The sequence below is a fragment of the Pelecanus crispus genome, chromosome 15, assembly GCF_030463565.1.
Source record: "Pelecanus crispus isolate bPelCri1 chromosome 15, bPelCri1.pri, whole genome shotgun sequence".
Taxonomy (NCBI): domain Eukaryota; kingdom Metazoa; phylum Chordata; class Aves; order Pelecaniformes; family Pelecanidae; genus Pelecanus; species Pelecanus crispus.
The window spans coordinates 4,979,660-4,998,241 of NC_134657.1; the positions used below are offsets into that span (position 1 = coordinate 4,979,660).

Here is an 18,582-nt window from a genome sequence, read left to right on the forward strand (position 1 = left end):
TGCATGTAAATGTGCGCGTGTGTATGCGTGTGAGTGAGTGTGTGGTGTGTAAGCTTTCCTGTTATGAAAAAGCTAAACAGATGCTGTGCTTTAAAAATTAATAGCTTTGAACTGTTTCAAGTGTCAGAAGAAACACAGGATAAATATAACCCTTTAGGAGCCTAACCTTACAGACTGAAAGAGCAGAATTTCCCCTTTGTGCTGTTTGCTGCTTCCCACCTTCCCCAAGCACACGGCTTGGTAGAACACTTGCCTCTCCCTTCCTGCTCTGTAGACACCACACGCACACCTTTCCGTGGCACGTGGAAGGGAGGGTGGGAGTTCGAAGTGCTAGAGTGCTTGTTTAGCTGTTGCTTTTAAAGCTGAGCCTGTGAGTTACTCCTGCTAGGATGCTTCAAGTAACTCATCCCATACAGTCAGATCTCTTTGTTGTCTGGCCCTTCTTTTACTGCAGTTGGCGTCTCTGGTCCTTTTGCATCCCCACTTCTGATTGATATTTTGGACCACTTTGCTTCAAAGGTGTATATTTGTCAGCAAGGTCTTTATCTTCCTCTTCTTTCTGCCTGGCCTGCTCTCCACAGCTCTCCAGCCCTGCGCAGCCCTTTGCTGTCTCTTCCCCATCTCATCAGCAGAATGGGGAGGAAGCTTTCCACAGAGCAGCTTCTTTCCTTCAAAGCTGCTGGCGGTGGTGCTGCTGACATAAAGCCCTGGACTAGCAGAACCAGTTGGTTTGTTCTGCTGCCGAGCTGCATGTACCTGGCTAATGCCATGGTGACTCAGGCTGCTGCCTATGCCCTGTACTAGCCTCACAGTTGCCCAGACGTTGAGCAGGAATCGCTTCCTCTGCTTTCAGCTCCACACCTTTGTTTGTGCAGCCAGCCTTGCTGTTTGCCTTGTGGTTTGTTTCTTCTCCGCTGCTGAGGTTTGTTCCAGTTTCTCAATCACTTGTTCTGACGTGATCCTGATTTCCTGCAGTATTTCTTCTCCTTCCCCAGGGAAAGGCATGTCTGCTCCTGGCATCTGTCCCTGTCTCCTTTTGTGAATGCTGAGGCAAAGAAGTCATTTAATTTTTTAGCAATGTCTATCTTTTCTGTCAATTAAGTCCCCTTTCCATCTCCTAGAGGCCCTGCTGTCTCCACAGTTGACCTCCTCTTCCTTACTGTGCTTCAGAAATGCCTTATTTAGTACTGCTTTTCATCCCGACTTTTTCTATCCTGTAGCTTAGCATTACTGCACCTTATGATGATCCATAATCTTCCGTGCTCCTGCCCCATTCCTTGATTGCCCCAGGACACTCTCACTCCTCTCGTTTTTCCTTTTAACGTGTTGCCCTTCCTTGTTTCTTTCCCATGCCCTTTATCATATGCACTCCTGCTGTGTTTAGCGCTAAGTGACGTGAGGAACCTTTGAGGAACCTTTGAGCAGATGGTACTTTATCTTTGAATGTTTCCCCTCTGAGTCCCCTTCTCTCCACTGCTTTTCCCTTTCAAGCTCTTCCGCTCTTCCAGGGTTCTCTAGAATATACATCAGAGAGTTCATTGCACTGATTAGCCTGTTACTGGATCGTCCCCGTTTGCCAATTACTGATGTGTCTGTTTGTCAATACATTCTGTGTACTGTCTGTTTGTATGTACATGTTATATGGTCTTTCTGGTTTTTCCACCCTGTATGTCAGGAGTTTCCAAATTTGCTGTGTGGAATGCTCAGTGGTGGCCTGCAGAAAAGGATTAGATGCATGTTGTTGGCTGCTGCTTTTTGTGTCCTACTTTTAATTGCACTCAAAGGCAGGCTGAAAACCCTGTTCTTTTGCATTGCACTGTTTTTTGTTGTGAACAAATACTGTATCCACATGGAAAATAATGATTAGCAGGGCTGTTGTGCACAGGAGAAGATGCGCACACAGGGTCAAGATGGTCTGCCTGTAACGCTTTGTTCTGTTCTTGTTCATCCCTCTCGCCTATCTTTCTATTGATCTGTCCATCTTATTGAAAGTTCCTATATAGTCTTGCCATGATCATCTTCTGTGTGGCTTACCGTTTAATCCACTGGTTTGCAACGTTCTCTGTAGTGTGACACCATACTGTGATTTCAAAAAAAGTCTTGAGGCATAACTTGTAAAAACAAATGAATGCCTGAGCTTTTCTGAGGTCCTACTAGGTGGGCATATACCTAAAATTTAGAGTCCATATTTGACCGATGTTTATTTGTCTCCTCCTAGCATGGGAGATTTCTGAAACTCACTGCTGTGGTATCTAAACTCACACATGAGAATTTTAGAATTGTATGATACTTAATTCAAGGAACACGCCCTTCTTACTCTTCCCCAAGTAAGCAACTTAGATAATGGAGATGAATTTCCAAGGGAAAGACAGACGGATGAGGGATGTACAAGACCTGAATGATCCTGCTCAGTAAGCACCTTTAAATAGTGACAAATAAGAAAAGGAAGGCGGAGGGGTCACCATCCTCAGAGGAGATAAGAGAGATGGGGTTTAATGCCATAAACATGTGGGATGAAAGCAGGAATGGGACTTACTTTATTTGCTTATGAAAGCAAATAAAATAAAATTTGCTTATTGCCTTGCTTATAGGCACTACTGTCAGGACACTGTTTCATTCTGTCTCTCCCTTTCTTTCTTCTGTCCTGCTCTCATGTTTGCAGGTTCTCTGGCAGTCAGCACTGTGGACATATACACTGTGCGTACCAGTATCGAGAACATTACCACTGCCTTGACCCAGAGTGCAACTACCAGGTAAAAGAATGGTAAAAAAGTTTTCAGCGCAGCTACCTGAATGTAAAGGGGTACAACCTAGGGGAGATTTGTGTCCTCCTGTGCTTTCCTCCCCCATGCACGCACATGCCTCTTCACTTTTCTGCTCTGAAAGAGGGCAAGATATATTTTGAACTTAATAGAATCCTATTTTGTTCCCATTTAACCCAATCTAACGCCATGTAACCAAACCCAGACCAGTATAACGAAGAGCAGAATATAGATCAGCTCAAGCCAAGTGGGAACTACTCCAGATTTACATCAGTGAAACCAAGAGAATAAATTCTGCTGTGTTACAAATTGTGCCTGAAACCAGGGAATGCTGATCTGTTAGTCTGTCTCTTTCCCTCCTGCTACCCGAGTGACATTGTAGCAGGAGTATCTGCAACACAACACCCAGTGAGACCAGCAGCAGTCCAGGATTTGTGGGGAAAGCGTGGGGGCAGGAGCATGTGCGATGCTGTAATTACTGGGAGAACTGCCAGGGTAGCGACGTCAAGCCAGCCCGAGTCACGTGCTGTGTTTGTTTACCCTCTTCCCAGGTCTGTGAGCTTGACACTGCCATTTCTGTGGTCAGGCTGCATGTGTCTAAGTGGGAATCCCAGAGTTTGCCTCTACTGTGCATCAGACGCAACTTCAGCTCTACCCCAGGAGGCCTTTGGGTCTCAAAGGAATGAGTCTGACCACAGCATAGGAAGTTGATCTGGATCTGCTGAGCTTGACTGGGGGTTTCTGTTGATCAAAGGAGAGTTTGTCTCTGGGATGCATATAGTGGTCCTCCTAGCCTAGCATTTGGTAATCGAGATGAGTCTGTCCCAACTGTGACACAGATCTCTGTGCACCAGAGAGAGAGAAACACAAAGGATGGAAAGACAGAAAAGACTACTATTATGATTGGCCTCGTGATTATTTCCTAAGGAGTCTGGAAGCTGCTTGCAAAGGAGCTGTCTGGTCTCGCAGGGAATAAGGATTTAGGCTGCTTTTTAAAATGCAAATTATTTTATGGCTGAGATATATTTTAGAATAAGTAACGCTCGGTAATAAGTGGGCACAAATTAACGATGATTGGCAATAGCAATCCTGTATGTACGCCCTGGGAAATCATACCCCCAGCCTCCACGGGATTCCTGTTGAAATCTATATCCATATATTCCCGTGCCAATACCAACAAGATTGATCAGGATTGATATTATAGGAGGAAAGAGTGGAAGCGATAATCATTTTTTTCCTATGAGGGAGACTAGAAAAGTTGTTAAACATTAGAATACAGGCCTTTTCAGTTACTCCTCAAAATAAATGGATATTGATTTCTTTAAAAAAAAATCAGATTTACTTTCCCACCTTCACTGTTAAATATTGATGTCTGTGGGAAATAGAAATGAAAAGCTTCGTTTTAAAGGCACTTAGCCTGCTCTGACAGTGGGGTACCCCTTCATTACCTCAAGCAGGTAGAGGATGAAAAGGATGTTCTGGTCATACAGATTTAGCTCTAAGCTCTACTACCATCTTTTTCTGTGACTGGAAGAAAGTTCTGTGTCCCTGTTTTCCTAGTAAAGCCGTCCTACCTTGTAGGGGAGGCAGAAGGCTTATGATGGGAAGATGCTATAAAAGAGCAGAGTGTTTTTCCCAGTTTCTAGTCTGACATGAATGTGGCAGCCAGTGTCTTGCTAACCACTACACTGAGTGATTTGGAAGCTTGGATTACTTTCTTGTAGGCTGTTTAGTTCACTGGTTTGCTTTCTAACTATAGCAGTTCTTGAGATAGTAGCTAAAATTATGTTAGAAGAATTGCAGCCTTAAAGCTGCAGGGAGCGTATTCTGGACAGCACCCCAGTGTCATGTTTACTCTACAACTTTCCCTTTACCAAGAAGATACATGCACACAATTCCTCTTTAATCCGACTCTCTTGAGGTGACTATTGCTGAGCTTTAAACTCTTCATACTATAAGTTTATTAACAACAACATCAAAAGAAATACCCTGCCCTCAGGATTACTCACCCACTCCCATCACGTGTGTCTCACTGTCTGTCTCTATCTCTCCAGAGATTCACTAGTAAACAGGATGTGATTCGGCATTACAACATGCACAAGAAACGTGATAATTCCCTCCAGCACGGCTTCATGCGCTTCAGCCCCTTGGATGACTGTAGCGTGTACTATCATGGCTGCCACCTGAATGGGAAAAGCACACACTACCACTGCATGCAGGTAACAGCTGGACTGGGGAATAGGTGGTAGCACACGAAGCAAATGAAGAGCCGTTGTTTGAGCTGTGTCGGTTTTGGGGTGGACTGAAAGGATTCTTGAGTTCAGGCAGCTCAGCACTTCCTTGTTAGAGAGCAAGGGGCTGTGCTGAGGCAAAGGGGTGGCATTCATAGCTTCTCTTGCTCACTTCTGATTCAGGCACCTCTTTGAAGAGTCTGTGCCCTGTCCTCGCTGCACTTGCCCCGCCATGTGTTGGGAAGGGCAAAGGGAAGCACCATTCTCTGCTTTTAGAAGCCTTGTGTATGCAGTGAGGCAAAGCAGGTCTCAAGGTTTTCTCACAGTCTTGGACTTCACTTGTTCAAACAAGTCCCATTCTCTGAGATTCAGGGAACTCTCTGCGATGCCACTGCACTGCCTCTACCCAAATCTGATCTGGCACTCCCTTGAAATCAGACTTTTCTGTGAGACGTCTGCCCTTTGACACAGGATTAATTTCCTCCATAATCAATTTCTAAAGTAATTAAACTTCAGTGTCACATATCTAGACTTAACACCCCTGGTTCTCAATCTCCTTCACCAGTGGTACTGGAGTTTACTTGTCTGTGGTGTAGGCTGGGAGTCTTGTTTCAAGAGCCAGCCAGGCTTCAACAGCAGCGTAACCAGAGTTGGAGTTGCCGCATAGGTGTAACGGTGACGCCTTTGCTGTTTTTAGACACGGACACACCAGACTGTTTGGGTCTTACCCTGATTGTTCTTCAGATTAGAGGGTTTGGTATGTGCTTGTTTCATTAGAATTGTGGCCCAAGCCATTGCCATGAGAATGTGCTGTGGTTACAAACAGAATAATCGGGCAACCCTTGGTGAAAGCTTTTCTATTCTGAAAACCCAGGTCTCACTTCCTGCCCTGTCCCAACAGTTTAAGGCCTCAGTTAAAGTCACAAGGCCTTAATCACATGCTTAAATGCTTTGCTGGGATAGACCAGCATATGTTTTAACTTGAAGTCAGGTAAGCTTTCTGAAGTCAATGGGGCTTAAGCACATACTTAAATGTTAGGCATGCACTTAAGTACTGTCCTGAATAGGGGTTGGTTTAAGCATGTGCTTACAACATTTGATAAATTGGGAACTTCATGTGACTTTCTCTTGAGGACATTTTCTGTTATGCTTCCATAATATTGATTGTTTAGTTTCTTCAGTTGACCAGGATGGGATTTGTTTAATTTTTTTTTTTTTAGAGGATAAGGAGTGTTTCACAGCTTTAAGTCACTCCCAAGACAGAATAGAGACCCTCATTTACACAACTATATATGGGTAATTCCATCCTGTGCCCACTGTCTTCCAGTAAAATAATGCCCATGTAAGCAGTGTCTTACAGGAAAGGTGTCTGAATATAAACTCCCAATTAAAGAAAATACTGCTTAAATGGCAGAATTTGTGCCATCCATCTCATGGGGGTTTTTTTTCTTTATGTCCATAATTGGTGTGGATAAAATTCAGTTAGTTGTTTATATAAACTGACATTTTTTTTAGGCTTTAGCACCAAGAGCTGCATTGCAAATTATTCCTAAGGAGGTTTTTGTTTAATTTTTTTTTTTAATGCCGTGCAGAGTCTGTCTTTTTTCAAGGTGTCAGTGCAGAGAGAGAGAGGCTCTTTTATATTGGAAATAGCTGGAGATCCTTTTTATTTTTTTTTCTGGGTATTTGTCATGGGTTTTGTTATTGCCTGTTTGAATCAACCTGGGCTGAACTAAGAGGTGGTGTTTTCGTTCTCTTCACTTCTGAGATGGTGCAGGCATTGGCACACGTTGTGCTAGAGAAGAAAAGAAAAAAAAAAAATCCTCCCTCAGCAGGGCTGAGGACGTTTTCAGATTCCAGTGTTTTTTTACTCAATATGGCAAAGTTGCCCGCTTTACCCAGAGGAAGGCAGGTTTTCAGCATTCCGTCCTCGTCACACCATTCCCATTTGCTGCACGAGTTTAAAATTATTGAAGTAGTAGTCTTGAACAGTGACGGGGGGAAAAAGTCACTGGTTTGCTAAGATCAGCTGAACATAGGGTTTATGCTTGGCTAGAATGAAACCTGTATATTACAAGCTCAAAAGATTGGCTTCATGTTGCACCACCCTGCCTTACCTCCCAGAAGCACTAAAGAGGTAAATAACTCATTCCCACTCAATTTTGTATTCCCCAAATAGATGAAAGTCCTACTTTGTTCCATGTCGCTCCAAGATAACAAAAAGTAATGGCATCTGTCAGTGTTCTTTTCTCCTTAAGAGCAAGAACCCTGCTTACTGCCTCCCTAAGCAGGCATGATTATCTGTAGCTGGTCTTTTATCCCTTTGCATCCTCCCCTTTTTTTCTTACTGTTTCATGCCCAGAGAGTTGGGTTTTTTTCACAACGGTTCTATCAGTCTTTAGATTGGGAATTAAAGTGATGACTTAATACTCCTAGGAGAAGTGCACAAATGGAACTATTAAATGTGTGTGTGCTGCTGCTATGTTTATTATTGCTGGTAATAATGGTAGGCTGTTAAAACGCTGTGCTGATGACTCCCTGTTTTGGCCTGGGGTAGGTGGGTTGTAACAAGGTCTATACAAGCACCTCTGACGTGATGACCCATGAGAACTTTCACAAGAAGAACACGCAGCTCATCAACGACGGGTTTCAGCGGTTCCGTGCCACGGAGGACTGCGGCACTGTGGAATGCCAGTTCTACGGGCAGAAAACCACTCACTTTCACTGCAGGTGAGACAGAAGGGAAGGGGAGGAATCCTGCCTCAAGAGTTGCGTGATCTGTTTGCCTCATTCTGCCAAGTCATAAGTCGAGGAGTATACACAGGGACTTGATTTTCCCTGCTGTCACCTTCTCAGTACCGCTCTTGAGAGAACTCATGCTCCAGGGCAGATGTGATTTCCAGGATCTTGCCACAGACCACTCTGAAGGCAGGAGTGTGATCTGAGGAAAGCGTACCGACTAGAAAATAGATCCTAGAATCGTTTGGGAAAGAGATGACAGTGCTCTTAAGAGTTTGACTGAAGTAGGCCTTTCTATACTGCTAGTGGTACTTTCATGCCAGCAGTCAGCCAGCTCATCCCTTTCAGGGCCAGACTCTGCCTTCTGTACACAAATACTCCTCTATTGGTTTCTCATGTTCTCAGGAAGAGTAGGAAAGCACAGTTTGTACGTTAGTGTCCTTTAGCTGCTGTTTTGGTTGGAACTTTTAGTGGTGGGTGCCTGCATCCCTGTGTTATTGTGGCTGTTCCTCAGAGCGGAATGAGCTTCCCAGCTCTCTCACATGGCAGCATTTTTGCTTGCCTTGGTGTCATGGGTTAATCCGCATAAAGCTCCTCAACCCCTTTGCAGCCAGGGCTGTTGTCTCATAGTGGCCCGGTCCTTATCCCGGAGGGAGGCAGGTGACAGCAGTTGCGTTGCGCTCCTAGCCCACACAGCCAAACACCTCTCCTCCTTGATGCCCTTGCAGGCGACCTGGGTGTACATTCACCTTCAAGAACAAGTGTGACATTGAAAAGCACAAGAGCTACCACATCAAAGATGATGCCTATGCCAAGGATGGCTTCAAGAAGTTCTACAAGTATGAGGAATGCAAGTATGAGGGCTGCGTCTACAGCAAGGCCACCAACCACTTCCACTGCATAAGGGCAGGCTGTGGCTTCACCTTCACTTCCACCAGCCAGATGACCTCCCATAAACGCAAACATGAGCGCCGGCATATCCGGAGCTCAGGAGTGCTGGGCCTGCCTGCCTCTCTCCTGGGGTCCAAGGATAATGAGCAAGAGGAGTCCAGTAACGATGACCTTATTGACTTCTCCGCTATGAGCTCGAAGAACTCCAGCCTGAGTGCCTCCCCCACCAGTCAACAGTCTTCCGTTTCTCTCATAGTCCCAGCTGCACCCTCCTCTGCTGCTGAGCTTGCTTCCTCACAGGCCAGCAAGTCCGCCAACAGCATGACACCAGCCACCAAGATCTCTGGCCTGCTCTCCCAGGCTCTTCCCAGCAATATACCCTTGGCCCTGGCACTCTCCAACTCAGCACTTCCTGGAACAGCTGGATCCTTCTTCCCCATCATCCCCAGTCGGGTCTCTACACCACTTCCTGCCAGCTCAGCTAATCTGATGACCGCTGGTTGCTCTGGCACCAATCCAACATCATCTGCTCCTACGGATTCCTCATCCCAGGCCATTTCAGGATCTGGTGAGCCAGTGGCTACTTCTTCTCCAGCTCCAGCGGCATCTATAATGGAAAGGATCTCTGCTAGCAAGGGATTAATCTCTCCTATGATGGCCAGGCTGGCAGCAGCTGCAGTCAAGCCCTCTGTGGCACTTGAAGCAGGTGAGTTACCCTCATCAGTTGTGCTAGTGGTGGGAGGAAGAGCGGTGCCTGATGACTTGGAGAGGAGTGAATGAGAAGCCACCCATGGGTCTGGAGGTGGGGAGGAGGTAGTAAAGGAATAAAAATGGGAGAGTAAATTTGGTCGTGTCCAGTTAACCCTTGAAGAGGGCAGTCTTGGCATGGTTTCCTGTGGAGCCTGGCTACACCACGTTGCCAGAAGAGAGGCAGGAAACACAGCTTTGCCCACAAATGGAGTAGGCTCTTGCCAGATCTGAAGGAAGAGTGTTGCCATGTGTTATTACCTAGTTTGCTGTAGGCTGAAAAGAGAGAGGCATTGTATTAAAAATGGAAATGAAGAAAAAGCTTGCCCAGTACTTGCAGGCCATACAGCAGCCTAAGCTCTTCTGCAGACTGTGTCGAGTTTTGGCTGGGCCTAGTGGTGTTGATCCTGTAGCTCATTGCCAATTTTTTTTCTGATCTGGGGGGTTGGTTCTGTGCTCCAGCTCTGCTGTCCCAGCTGTGGGTTTGGAGGTAGTGTTGGTACAGTCCACAGATTGGACCTTTATCCTGTTCAGTTCTTGCAAACTGCGCTTCTCTGTCCCTGCAGCTCCCTGCAAGCGGCAGCGGCACCGTGAGAGGGGTAAAAGATGGTGTTGCGTGAAGAGAACGCAACAGATGGGAATGAGAAGTCCCCTGTGGCAGCCCGGAGCTTTTCCTGCTGCCGCCTAGACCTGGGGCAGGTAGTTGCCTGTGCCCAGCCCTGCTGGCAGGGCCATGGGGCTCCCTCAAGGGCACCGGGTACCTCCGAAATCTCCTGCTGAACACGGTCAGCTCGTGCTGGGCAGCGTGGGGTCGTGGAGGGGAGGCTCTGCCTGGCAGCACCCTGCAGCACGGGGCTGCCCCACAGCCTCCTTCCCCGGGGCGTGGAAGGGGCAGAGTGGGCAGCTGGGCCGTGGGCGTGTGAGCGCTGCCAATGTTCCCTTCTACCCAAGAGCAAACGAGGGAGCAGGACGAAGTGATCTGATTAAAGAGGGAGGGGAACTTTCACATACTTTTAAAATTATTATTTGAAAAATTGTTTCCTAAAGCAGAGAAAGGTCATTGAGGGAACTATTTTCCTTTATTTTTTAATAAAATGCCACTTGCTGTCTGAGAAGCAGCTCGCTGTCAGCTGTACTGCCGGAGGGTAAATTAATATTTTAGTCACTTGGGGATTGTGGAAAAAAGCTCTGCAGACATGTTCCTGTCAGCAACTTTTTTTCCCTCCTTTTTTCTTCACTGTTCTTCCTAATTTTTTTTCTTTAATTTGTTCTCCCGTTTTCCCCTCTTTCCTCTTTTTTTCTCTTCCTTTAATCTGAATTTTTCTTTCATGGGCTCAGCACTAAACCTCCCCCCAAAAAAAGAAGAATTCCCCCTTTTTGTGGGGACAACGCGATGGCGGTGGCAAGAGGTCACGCGGTTTGAACCAATCCCATTGGCTGTCACCTTCGATAGCCCTGACAGGGCAGATGCTCCTGCTGGGCACGCGCAGTGGCGGGCCATCGCTGTCGCTACGGCAACGCTGGGATTGGGGACGAGAAAGGGGGCTTGACTAGCAGTCGAAAGCTGCCACATTGCCTCAGCATTAACAGAGTCTTTAATAAACGCTTAAGAGGCAGCCCCGCAAATTAGTTATGACAGTTTGTGCGGAGAATCAGGTCTCCCCCACGCTCCTTCCGCCCTTCTCCTTTAAAGGGCCCATAGCCTGGACAACTTTGACATAATTTTGCAATAATTATCACTTGAAGAATTTCCACGCTGGAGTGGACGTCAGAACCCATCATGTCAGCTTGGCAATAAACGCTGACCAGCAATCCCAGCACTTCCCTCCCCCCCCCACTTTTTCTTTGCTTTTTCCATTTATGCACTGGTGCTAGTGATTTAACTTACTTATTTGCCACTGTAACCTCATTTTAGACCTACATTTTTCATTTAATTTTTGCATTTAATGTCGGTGTCTTTCCTCAAGCAGGGAATGGACAACCAGCAGCTCCCGGACGGTTCAATCCAGTTCAGGTGAAGCAGGAACCTGCGGAGGCCATGGGATCGTCATCTGCCACCAGCCAGGACTCCTTGCAGGAGCACAGCTTGGACCTGAGCGTCAAGGATCACGGGTGAGGGAAGTGTGCAGGCAGGCACACTTAGTTCTTCCCAGCATCAAGGTCTGCAAAGTTTCCATACCTGTAGTATGAGAGGACACAACACGGTGATGAAAGGCAATTTCAGAGTGGCTGAGTTGGATGCCCCCAGTCTGGAGGCAGGGAGGTTCTCTCTACTCCCCCTCCAGTGTATGTTCTCCAGATGGTTTTTTGGGCTCACAAGCACCTACTGACTCTTTGACAAGAGCCCCACCTCTTGTGCTCCCCTCTGAAAAATGAGCCACTGGCAAAGCTCCTTCTTTCACTTAGATATTCCTGCTGTTGTCATCAAGAGCTGGTCGAAGGCTGCTCCAGTGCCACACTTCAGCACACTTCTAGCAGGAGCATTTGGGCATTGAATCAGGTCTGAGAGAGGCACCTTCCAGAGAAATTGGATTGGGTGTCACGCTAGCTCTGGCCTGGGCCTGGCATGTGCTAATCTATAGTTACGGTGATGAATCTTTGCACTTGTGCAGATGTCAATATACCTATCTCAAAGTGTGTGTCCCACTTGTACAGCATCTCTACTGAGAACAGGAGTGTGAGGGGATTGTCCTGTGTGGAAAAACTGCAGAGGAACTGATACTGGGGATGAGTGAGCCTGCTCCACTTTGACCTTTGTGTACATTCCTTTCCATAGTTCATTTAAACAAGCCTCAATTTGGGACCCCAGCACTTGTAGTCAGCTAGAACTATTACTAATGCATGTGAAATGCTAAGGTTGCCTTTCAGCATGCTTAGCTATGGCCGTAAGGATTGTTGCCTTGCCTTCTCCTCTGCTGCTGAGGGGGCCTGTGTCCTGGCAGTAGGAGTCTTCCATCAGCATCCCCCCTGGTTTTGTGGCATATTTTTGAAAATTCTAACAGGAATGGGGTGGGCTGTGAGTCAGCTAATAAAAAAGTGTGATGGTGCGGACACTGGAGGAAGGGGTCCGGACTGTTTAATAGCTGAAAGAACTAAATTCTGCAAACTTGGACCCTCTTTCTCTCCATCTTGGCTATCACAAGTAAAAAGAGTTTTGCCTGCCCAAGGGAGGGTGGGCATCATTCTCTTCCTCCGGATGTAGCAGGTGAGGAGTGAGGCAGCTTGAAGGGAGAAGGATTAATCTCAGTGCTCACAGTCCCTCTGCACATCTTAACTAAACCCTGTTGGTTTGTGTGTTCCAGTAATGAATCAAATGGCCACACAGTCTCGGCAAATTCATCTCTTTTATCCTCGCTTATGAATAAGGTAAGAGCCATCCATCAAACGCCTTTCATTCCCCCCACCAAGAGAAATTAAAGCTGCGATGGCGGGGAGGGGGGGAAGAGATGCGTTTGTTTTTTAATGTTTTGCCTCTAATAAGATGAGTTTGTACCATTTAAATTTTGAGACCATTTTTCATCGGGTATAATTTCAGAGCCACTGCTTACGAATTAATTTAATGAACTGGCTGAAGAAATATATTGCAGCCTCTGACACCTTTTTTTTTTTTTCTTCATCCTTTCTAGACAGAGGAGGGCTCCGAAAGACACTTTTTTTTTTCCATTTTTATTTCCAGAAGCTGGCAACTTCTCTCGCTCTCTTTTTATAGTTACCCATTTTGTTTATTTACTTAAAAACATTTTCTTTCAATGGGGGAGGGGGAGGAGAATAATTTGTTTTTATGAGAGAAGAAAAAAGATTAGAAGTTTTGAGCCAAAATTATCAGTTTCTGTCTTTCTGGTGTGAGTAATGGTGTCCAACAGGGTCCCCTTGACCATGTTCTATAATATTTATTTTAGATAATGCATGGTTTCTTTTTCCTTACTTTTTCCTTAAATTATACATCATCTCAAATATGTATTTTGCTTTCACATGATAAATTCTACTGTACCAAGATTAATTTTGTTCTTGTATACAACTGCAGTAGAGATCAGGGCAGCCTTTGAGCTATGCTTTAATATTCTACTGTGTGATAGGTTTTACAGGCATAACTATTGCCATCCCCTTGGCTCTGGGCGTTACATGCATCAAGGCCATATAACCCTCAAGAGAGGGCAAAGTGACTTTGCCTAGTAATCTCTCGCCTCCTTTCTCTCTTACTTCATCACTCTTTTTTTCTCTGTGTTGTTTAATTTCTGCGTTTATCCTTATGCCACTTTTCTCCTCCATTGGTTCTCTGTTACACTGGGTTTTTGATGTTCCCTTTTAAACTTAATTTCTTATTTGTTCCTGCATATTGTCCCTTTAGTGATGCCAAATGTGCAGCTCTTTCTCTAGTGAATAGATTTATTTAGTAAGTCTGCTGCCTGAGTCCTGTCCTGAGGCATTCTGAAGGCTCCAGCTCAGGGAAATTGTTTCAATAGATACTTCACGTGAAAATATCCAGGAGAATATGAGATTTAAGCATATGCTTAGAAACAAGCATTTGTTTTGTGTGTAGCCCTGCATAAGATTCTTTATTTTGTGCAAAGTAAGTGTAGCACAGGTACAAAACATGAGTTCTCAGGTTTGTTCCTTTTTTAAAGAAGGAATGGGATTAACCAACAACACAGACCAGCAAAGAATAGAGCCCACTGGTTTGAAGGAGCCAATTCCAAGACTAAGGATTGCAGAGTCGAGCTCAGTGTGCTCAGAAACACATCATGCTTGCTTCTTTCTCGTGCTGCACACAATTTCTGTTTGTGGAGGAATCCTTCATTATTTGTCTAGGAAAAAGAACCCTTTACAGAGTTTGAATGCCCAACAAACACCACTGGAAAAAGACAACCTGAATTTCTGACTCCAGCCATAAAAAGCTGCAGTCTCCACATAGCAGCAGGGGCTTTACCTTCAGGGGGCATTAAGAGAGCCTCAAATAGCCAGGGTTCCTGTAGCGTATTGCAGTTTATTTAGGGGGGCTGTCAGGCTTAATTAACTGATATTTATAAAGGGCTTCAAGATCCTCAAGTGGGTGGAGTTTATAATGCAAGTATTGGGCCCAATCCTGCATTTTATTCATGCTGTGAATTTCACTGTTGTTCCTGGAGATAACTGAGAGCACAACAAAGCAAGAAAGGGTCTGGGAAATTGTGCGTTTATTCTGAAAGAAAATTTTCTCTCTAAGCACTCTGGAGTAACTTCTTTTTTTCTGTCCTGCACATCATACACTTGGCCCTCTGAACCTTCTCTGTGTAGAATCTATTTGAAGCCTTTCACACAAGGCAAATTGTGAGTCCAGGTCCTGCTTTGTGGAGGAGACATCCATTTAGCACAGAAAGTGACATCATTTCTTTATTGAAGTTGGTAATTTTCCAGGAACTTAAGTGGAGCCAGAATTTTTCCCCAGTTGAATGAGATTGCCCCCCTCCCACCCCCAAACATACCTGATAGTCACTTCAAAGAAGGAGACATCCTTGTGGCTGGGATAAGAGGATTCTAAATAACCTAGAGCTTGCTAGTTCTATCACTAGCTCCTTACTAAGAGAGCAGCTGTATAGGGCTTATTAATGTTTATGCCTGCACACCCTTTCCATACTCAAGGTATGTCTCTCTTCACCTCAGTTTCCCCATGTATAAAATAGACACGATGCTTCATTACTTTACGCAAGAGCCATGAATATTAGATGGGCACCTGAGTACTCTGTGATAGTTGGGTGGAGGGTGCAGAAGGCTGAGGTGTTAAGTTTTGCTGATGCAGTTGAGGCAGCCTGTGCAGACTTCTTGTTTTCTCTCTTGATCTTTGAAGACATGGCTTTCCGTGGGCAGTCCTGAGGGTATCCAGACTGGCAGTGTGCACAGCTGTGTGCTGGGCTTGATGCAGTGTCTATTATCTTGTTCCAGATGTCCAAGACCAGTGCCAGCCTTGGCAACCTGCTGAACATTAAGACAGAAGGAGATGGCAGCCAGGCTGGGGCTGGAGAGCCAACACAGTACTTGGGCAAGGCAGTGAAGGCACTTGTCCAGGAGAAGCTCTCTGAGCCATGGAAGATGTACCTGCACCGGTAAGGAGAGCATGGAGCTGGGAATAGAGGAAAGGGAAAATTATTTCCTTTGCAAAGTGTCTGGTTCGTTAATTCACACTTGAACACAGAGTTCTCTTGAATTTAAAGGCCTAATTCTGTGATATGCTCATCACCTTCTGGAGTGCATTTAGTCCTTGGTCCCGGCTAGCTGCAGTAGGTGTTAATGTCCTATAAGAAATACCTGTCCACACAGAATTACTTTGCAAAGGGATCTTGAGAGGCAACTACGAGCACAGATCTTCACATAGTACTGTTAGCCTAGACTTCGTCTTAGGCTCCTTTTTATATCCCCAGTCTGCAAGTCTTCATATCCCCACTGCAGTTTGTTCTTAGTGCTGAGCTTCTGTTGGACCATGTTTAGTTGTTACGCACAGATCACAGAAGTCTTAAAATGCTTGCTGTGGCATTTCCTCTGATCGTAGAAATAGGCCACTGAAAGAAAATAAGGAGTATAAGGGGTATGGGAACTGGGATGGTTTCTGCTGTTTTTGTTGTAGACAAGGCGGCTTGAAAGAAAAATGGAACAGACACAAAACTCACCCACACACAGACACATGCACATACATGCCCAGACAGACACATGCTTCGAGCATACACAGATACACCCAGGCAGACACATAGGGGTTTGTGCTCTGACACAGAGTTGCCTACAAATGCCTGTGGACGCTTTGTAAATCACAGACTTCAATGGGGAAGACTAGAAAGTCTTCTAGTCCATCTGCCCCTGGCCAGTGTGAGATCCTTCCCTGCAGTCCATTTGCATTTTGTCCAGCCTAGTTTTAATTATGCCAAGCAGCGTGGCTATTTTCTTGTCTCTGGGAGCATTATTCTACCACCTAGTATGCTTCACTGTCACAATGTTTTTTTCATGGTGTGCTGCCTGAATTTCCCTTTTTGTAATTTTGTTGCAGTTCTCTGGTTATACATCCCCTTGAACCACAGCAGATAATAATTCTCTGCAATTGGAGTTCACCCCCTTCAGACAGTCGCAAACTTCTAGCGTGCTATTTAACCAAGCTTATTCACTTCCTTTAATCTGACTTTGTAAATTAGGCCCTTCAGCCTGCTGATCATGTTGCTGTTGTCATTCTCGCTGTTCCCGGAATGGGTGCACAATTGGGCTGCCATTCCTGTATCACCACACCAGATGTAACAAGCTTCCTGCCCCCATATAGGCAGCTCACGATTGTGCTACCTTGTTTGCATCTATATTGCATAATGTATATGTATCGTGTTTACCATCCAGTGTTACACAGGATTGCTTTTAATGTTGCTCTCATGAGTCCCCTACGTACAGAAATACACCCTCCTGCCCCGCAGATGTATTAGCTGTACGTTTCCAAACACGACTCTCGTATTCTGAACCTTCTCCCTTGTCTTGCAAGGCCTCTGTGTTATTTTTCTCCTCTTGCACTGGTGTTGCCAGCTCCTCCCAGTTTAGTATCTTCTGTGAATTTCATTAACACGCTGTTTACTCCTTCTCCTAGATTACTAATGAAGATGTTAAATAAGCTCAGACCTAACCAAAGTCATCCTTGCAGCATTCACAAGATACCTCCTCCCAGCTCAATATGTTGCTGTTTGTCATTAGCCTTTGTTTACGGTCCTTCAGCCAGTTTTCAATCCATGAGGTAGCATTCGCATCCAGGCCAATTTGAATTAATTCTAAGCATATGCGAGACTGTATCAAAACGCTTTACTAAAATCCAAATATATTGCATCCCTTCATCCACTAATTTTGTAATTCTATCAAAAAAAGCAATTAAATTTGTCTGGCAAGATTTATTCTTTATAATCCTGATGCTGTTTATTGCTCATGGTTCCTTTATCCTCTAGATGTTTAATGATTTTCTCCTCCCTCTTAATATTTGTTCCATTACTTTACTGGAAGAGAAGTTAAGACTAGAGGTATGATAATTGCCAAAGATCACTTGTCCTTTTTTTTCCCTGAAAGAATCAGTACCTAGATTTTTAATTTTTTTTTTTTTTTTCAATTTCCTAGTACCTCCCTCTTCTCTATGGCTTAAAAAATAGCAAATAGTAATGCAATCAGTTTGTGAGTTAATTTCCATTGCACTTCAGGACATACATCATCCAGACTGGCTGATTTGTGCATATTTATATTTTCCAACCAGTCCCTTTATCTGCTCTTCTAGAAGGTCTTCATTGTATCCCTAATTGTCTGCTTTGTCTTTATTTTTCCTATCCAAAGCAAATTTTATAGGGTAGCCATTTTTGACTCATCACATCCCATTTTTATCGGACCCTCTTTCTAAGTACAATACCTCTTGTCCCTGATAAAACAACCCCTTTAGCTTGCAGTAACTTGGTTTCTTATCTCTTACCACACCTTTACTTTCCTTCATCTTCTGCCTGCATGCCTTAACTGACTGGATATATTCTATATCCACTGACCTTCCTTCTCCAGTACAAGGTTTTTTTTCTTTTTCCTTTACCCTCAAATTTGAAGAGGTCCCTCCTGGGACCACACAGGCTGCTGTTTGTTTCTTGCTTTCCTGCTCATCAGAGCAATTGTCGTTTGTTGTATCTTAATTATGCAAGATTCCTCTGTTAAGTTTCAAATCCTTCCTGCCAGTGTTTTTTACCTGATTTCTCGATTCCCTGTGATTCTGGAGTTTCCTGAAATCACATGTATTTATGCTACTCTTACTAAGTCTGCAGAATCTCAGCAGTGGATGAGCAGTGAAACCCTGTTTAGTTGGTTTTGCCCTCTTGACCATTTCCTCAGAGATGACGAGGCATAGCTTAGATGATGGCTTTTGCTCTGGTTTTTGCATTGCAGCATTGTTTCTTCTGTACTTCAGGGACTGTGCTTTTCAGCATTTATGCATACTAGGCTGTAATTGCTATATAGGCGATACTGTGTCTTTCCCATCCATGTGATACCCTGTTGTTTCAAGGTGGGGGGCGGGCAGGCAGATTCTGGACCTAGATTCCCTTGAACCACTGTTGTTTACTCCCATTTGCTACCCCCAGTAGATGGAAACAGAAAAAGAGAAGACCTGTGATGTTTCAGCAGTGTCCTCTTGGTCTGGATTTCCCTTAATTTACTAACCTTTGATCGTGCCTCAGTGCCTTGGCTTTTGTACG

The 18,582-nt window shown here is 44.9% G+C and overlaps 1 protein-coding gene across 1 annotated transcript in view; it reads left to right on the top strand.

The window, feature by feature from the left end:
• Positions 1 to 18,582, top strand: part of CASZ1 (castor zinc finger 1) — a 52,422-nt gene that overhangs the window by 17,489 nt on the left and 16,351 nt on the right. Inside the window, exons 5-11 of the mRNA XM_075721728.1 lie at positions 2,663 to 2,753; positions 4,817 to 4,981; positions 7,551 to 7,723; positions 8,461 to 9,329; positions 11,341 to 11,482; positions 12,673 to 12,736; positions 15,290 to 15,450. Coding sequence (XP_075577843.1) covers positions 2,663 to 2,753; positions 4,817 to 4,981; positions 7,551 to 7,723; positions 8,461 to 9,329; positions 11,341 to 11,482; positions 12,673 to 12,736; positions 15,290 to 15,450 — 1,665 coding nt within the window. The remainder of the gene's footprint in view (positions 1 to 2,662; positions 2,754 to 4,816; positions 4,982 to 7,550; positions 7,724 to 8,460; positions 9,330 to 11,340; positions 11,483 to 12,672; positions 12,737 to 15,289; positions 15,451 to 18,582) is intronic.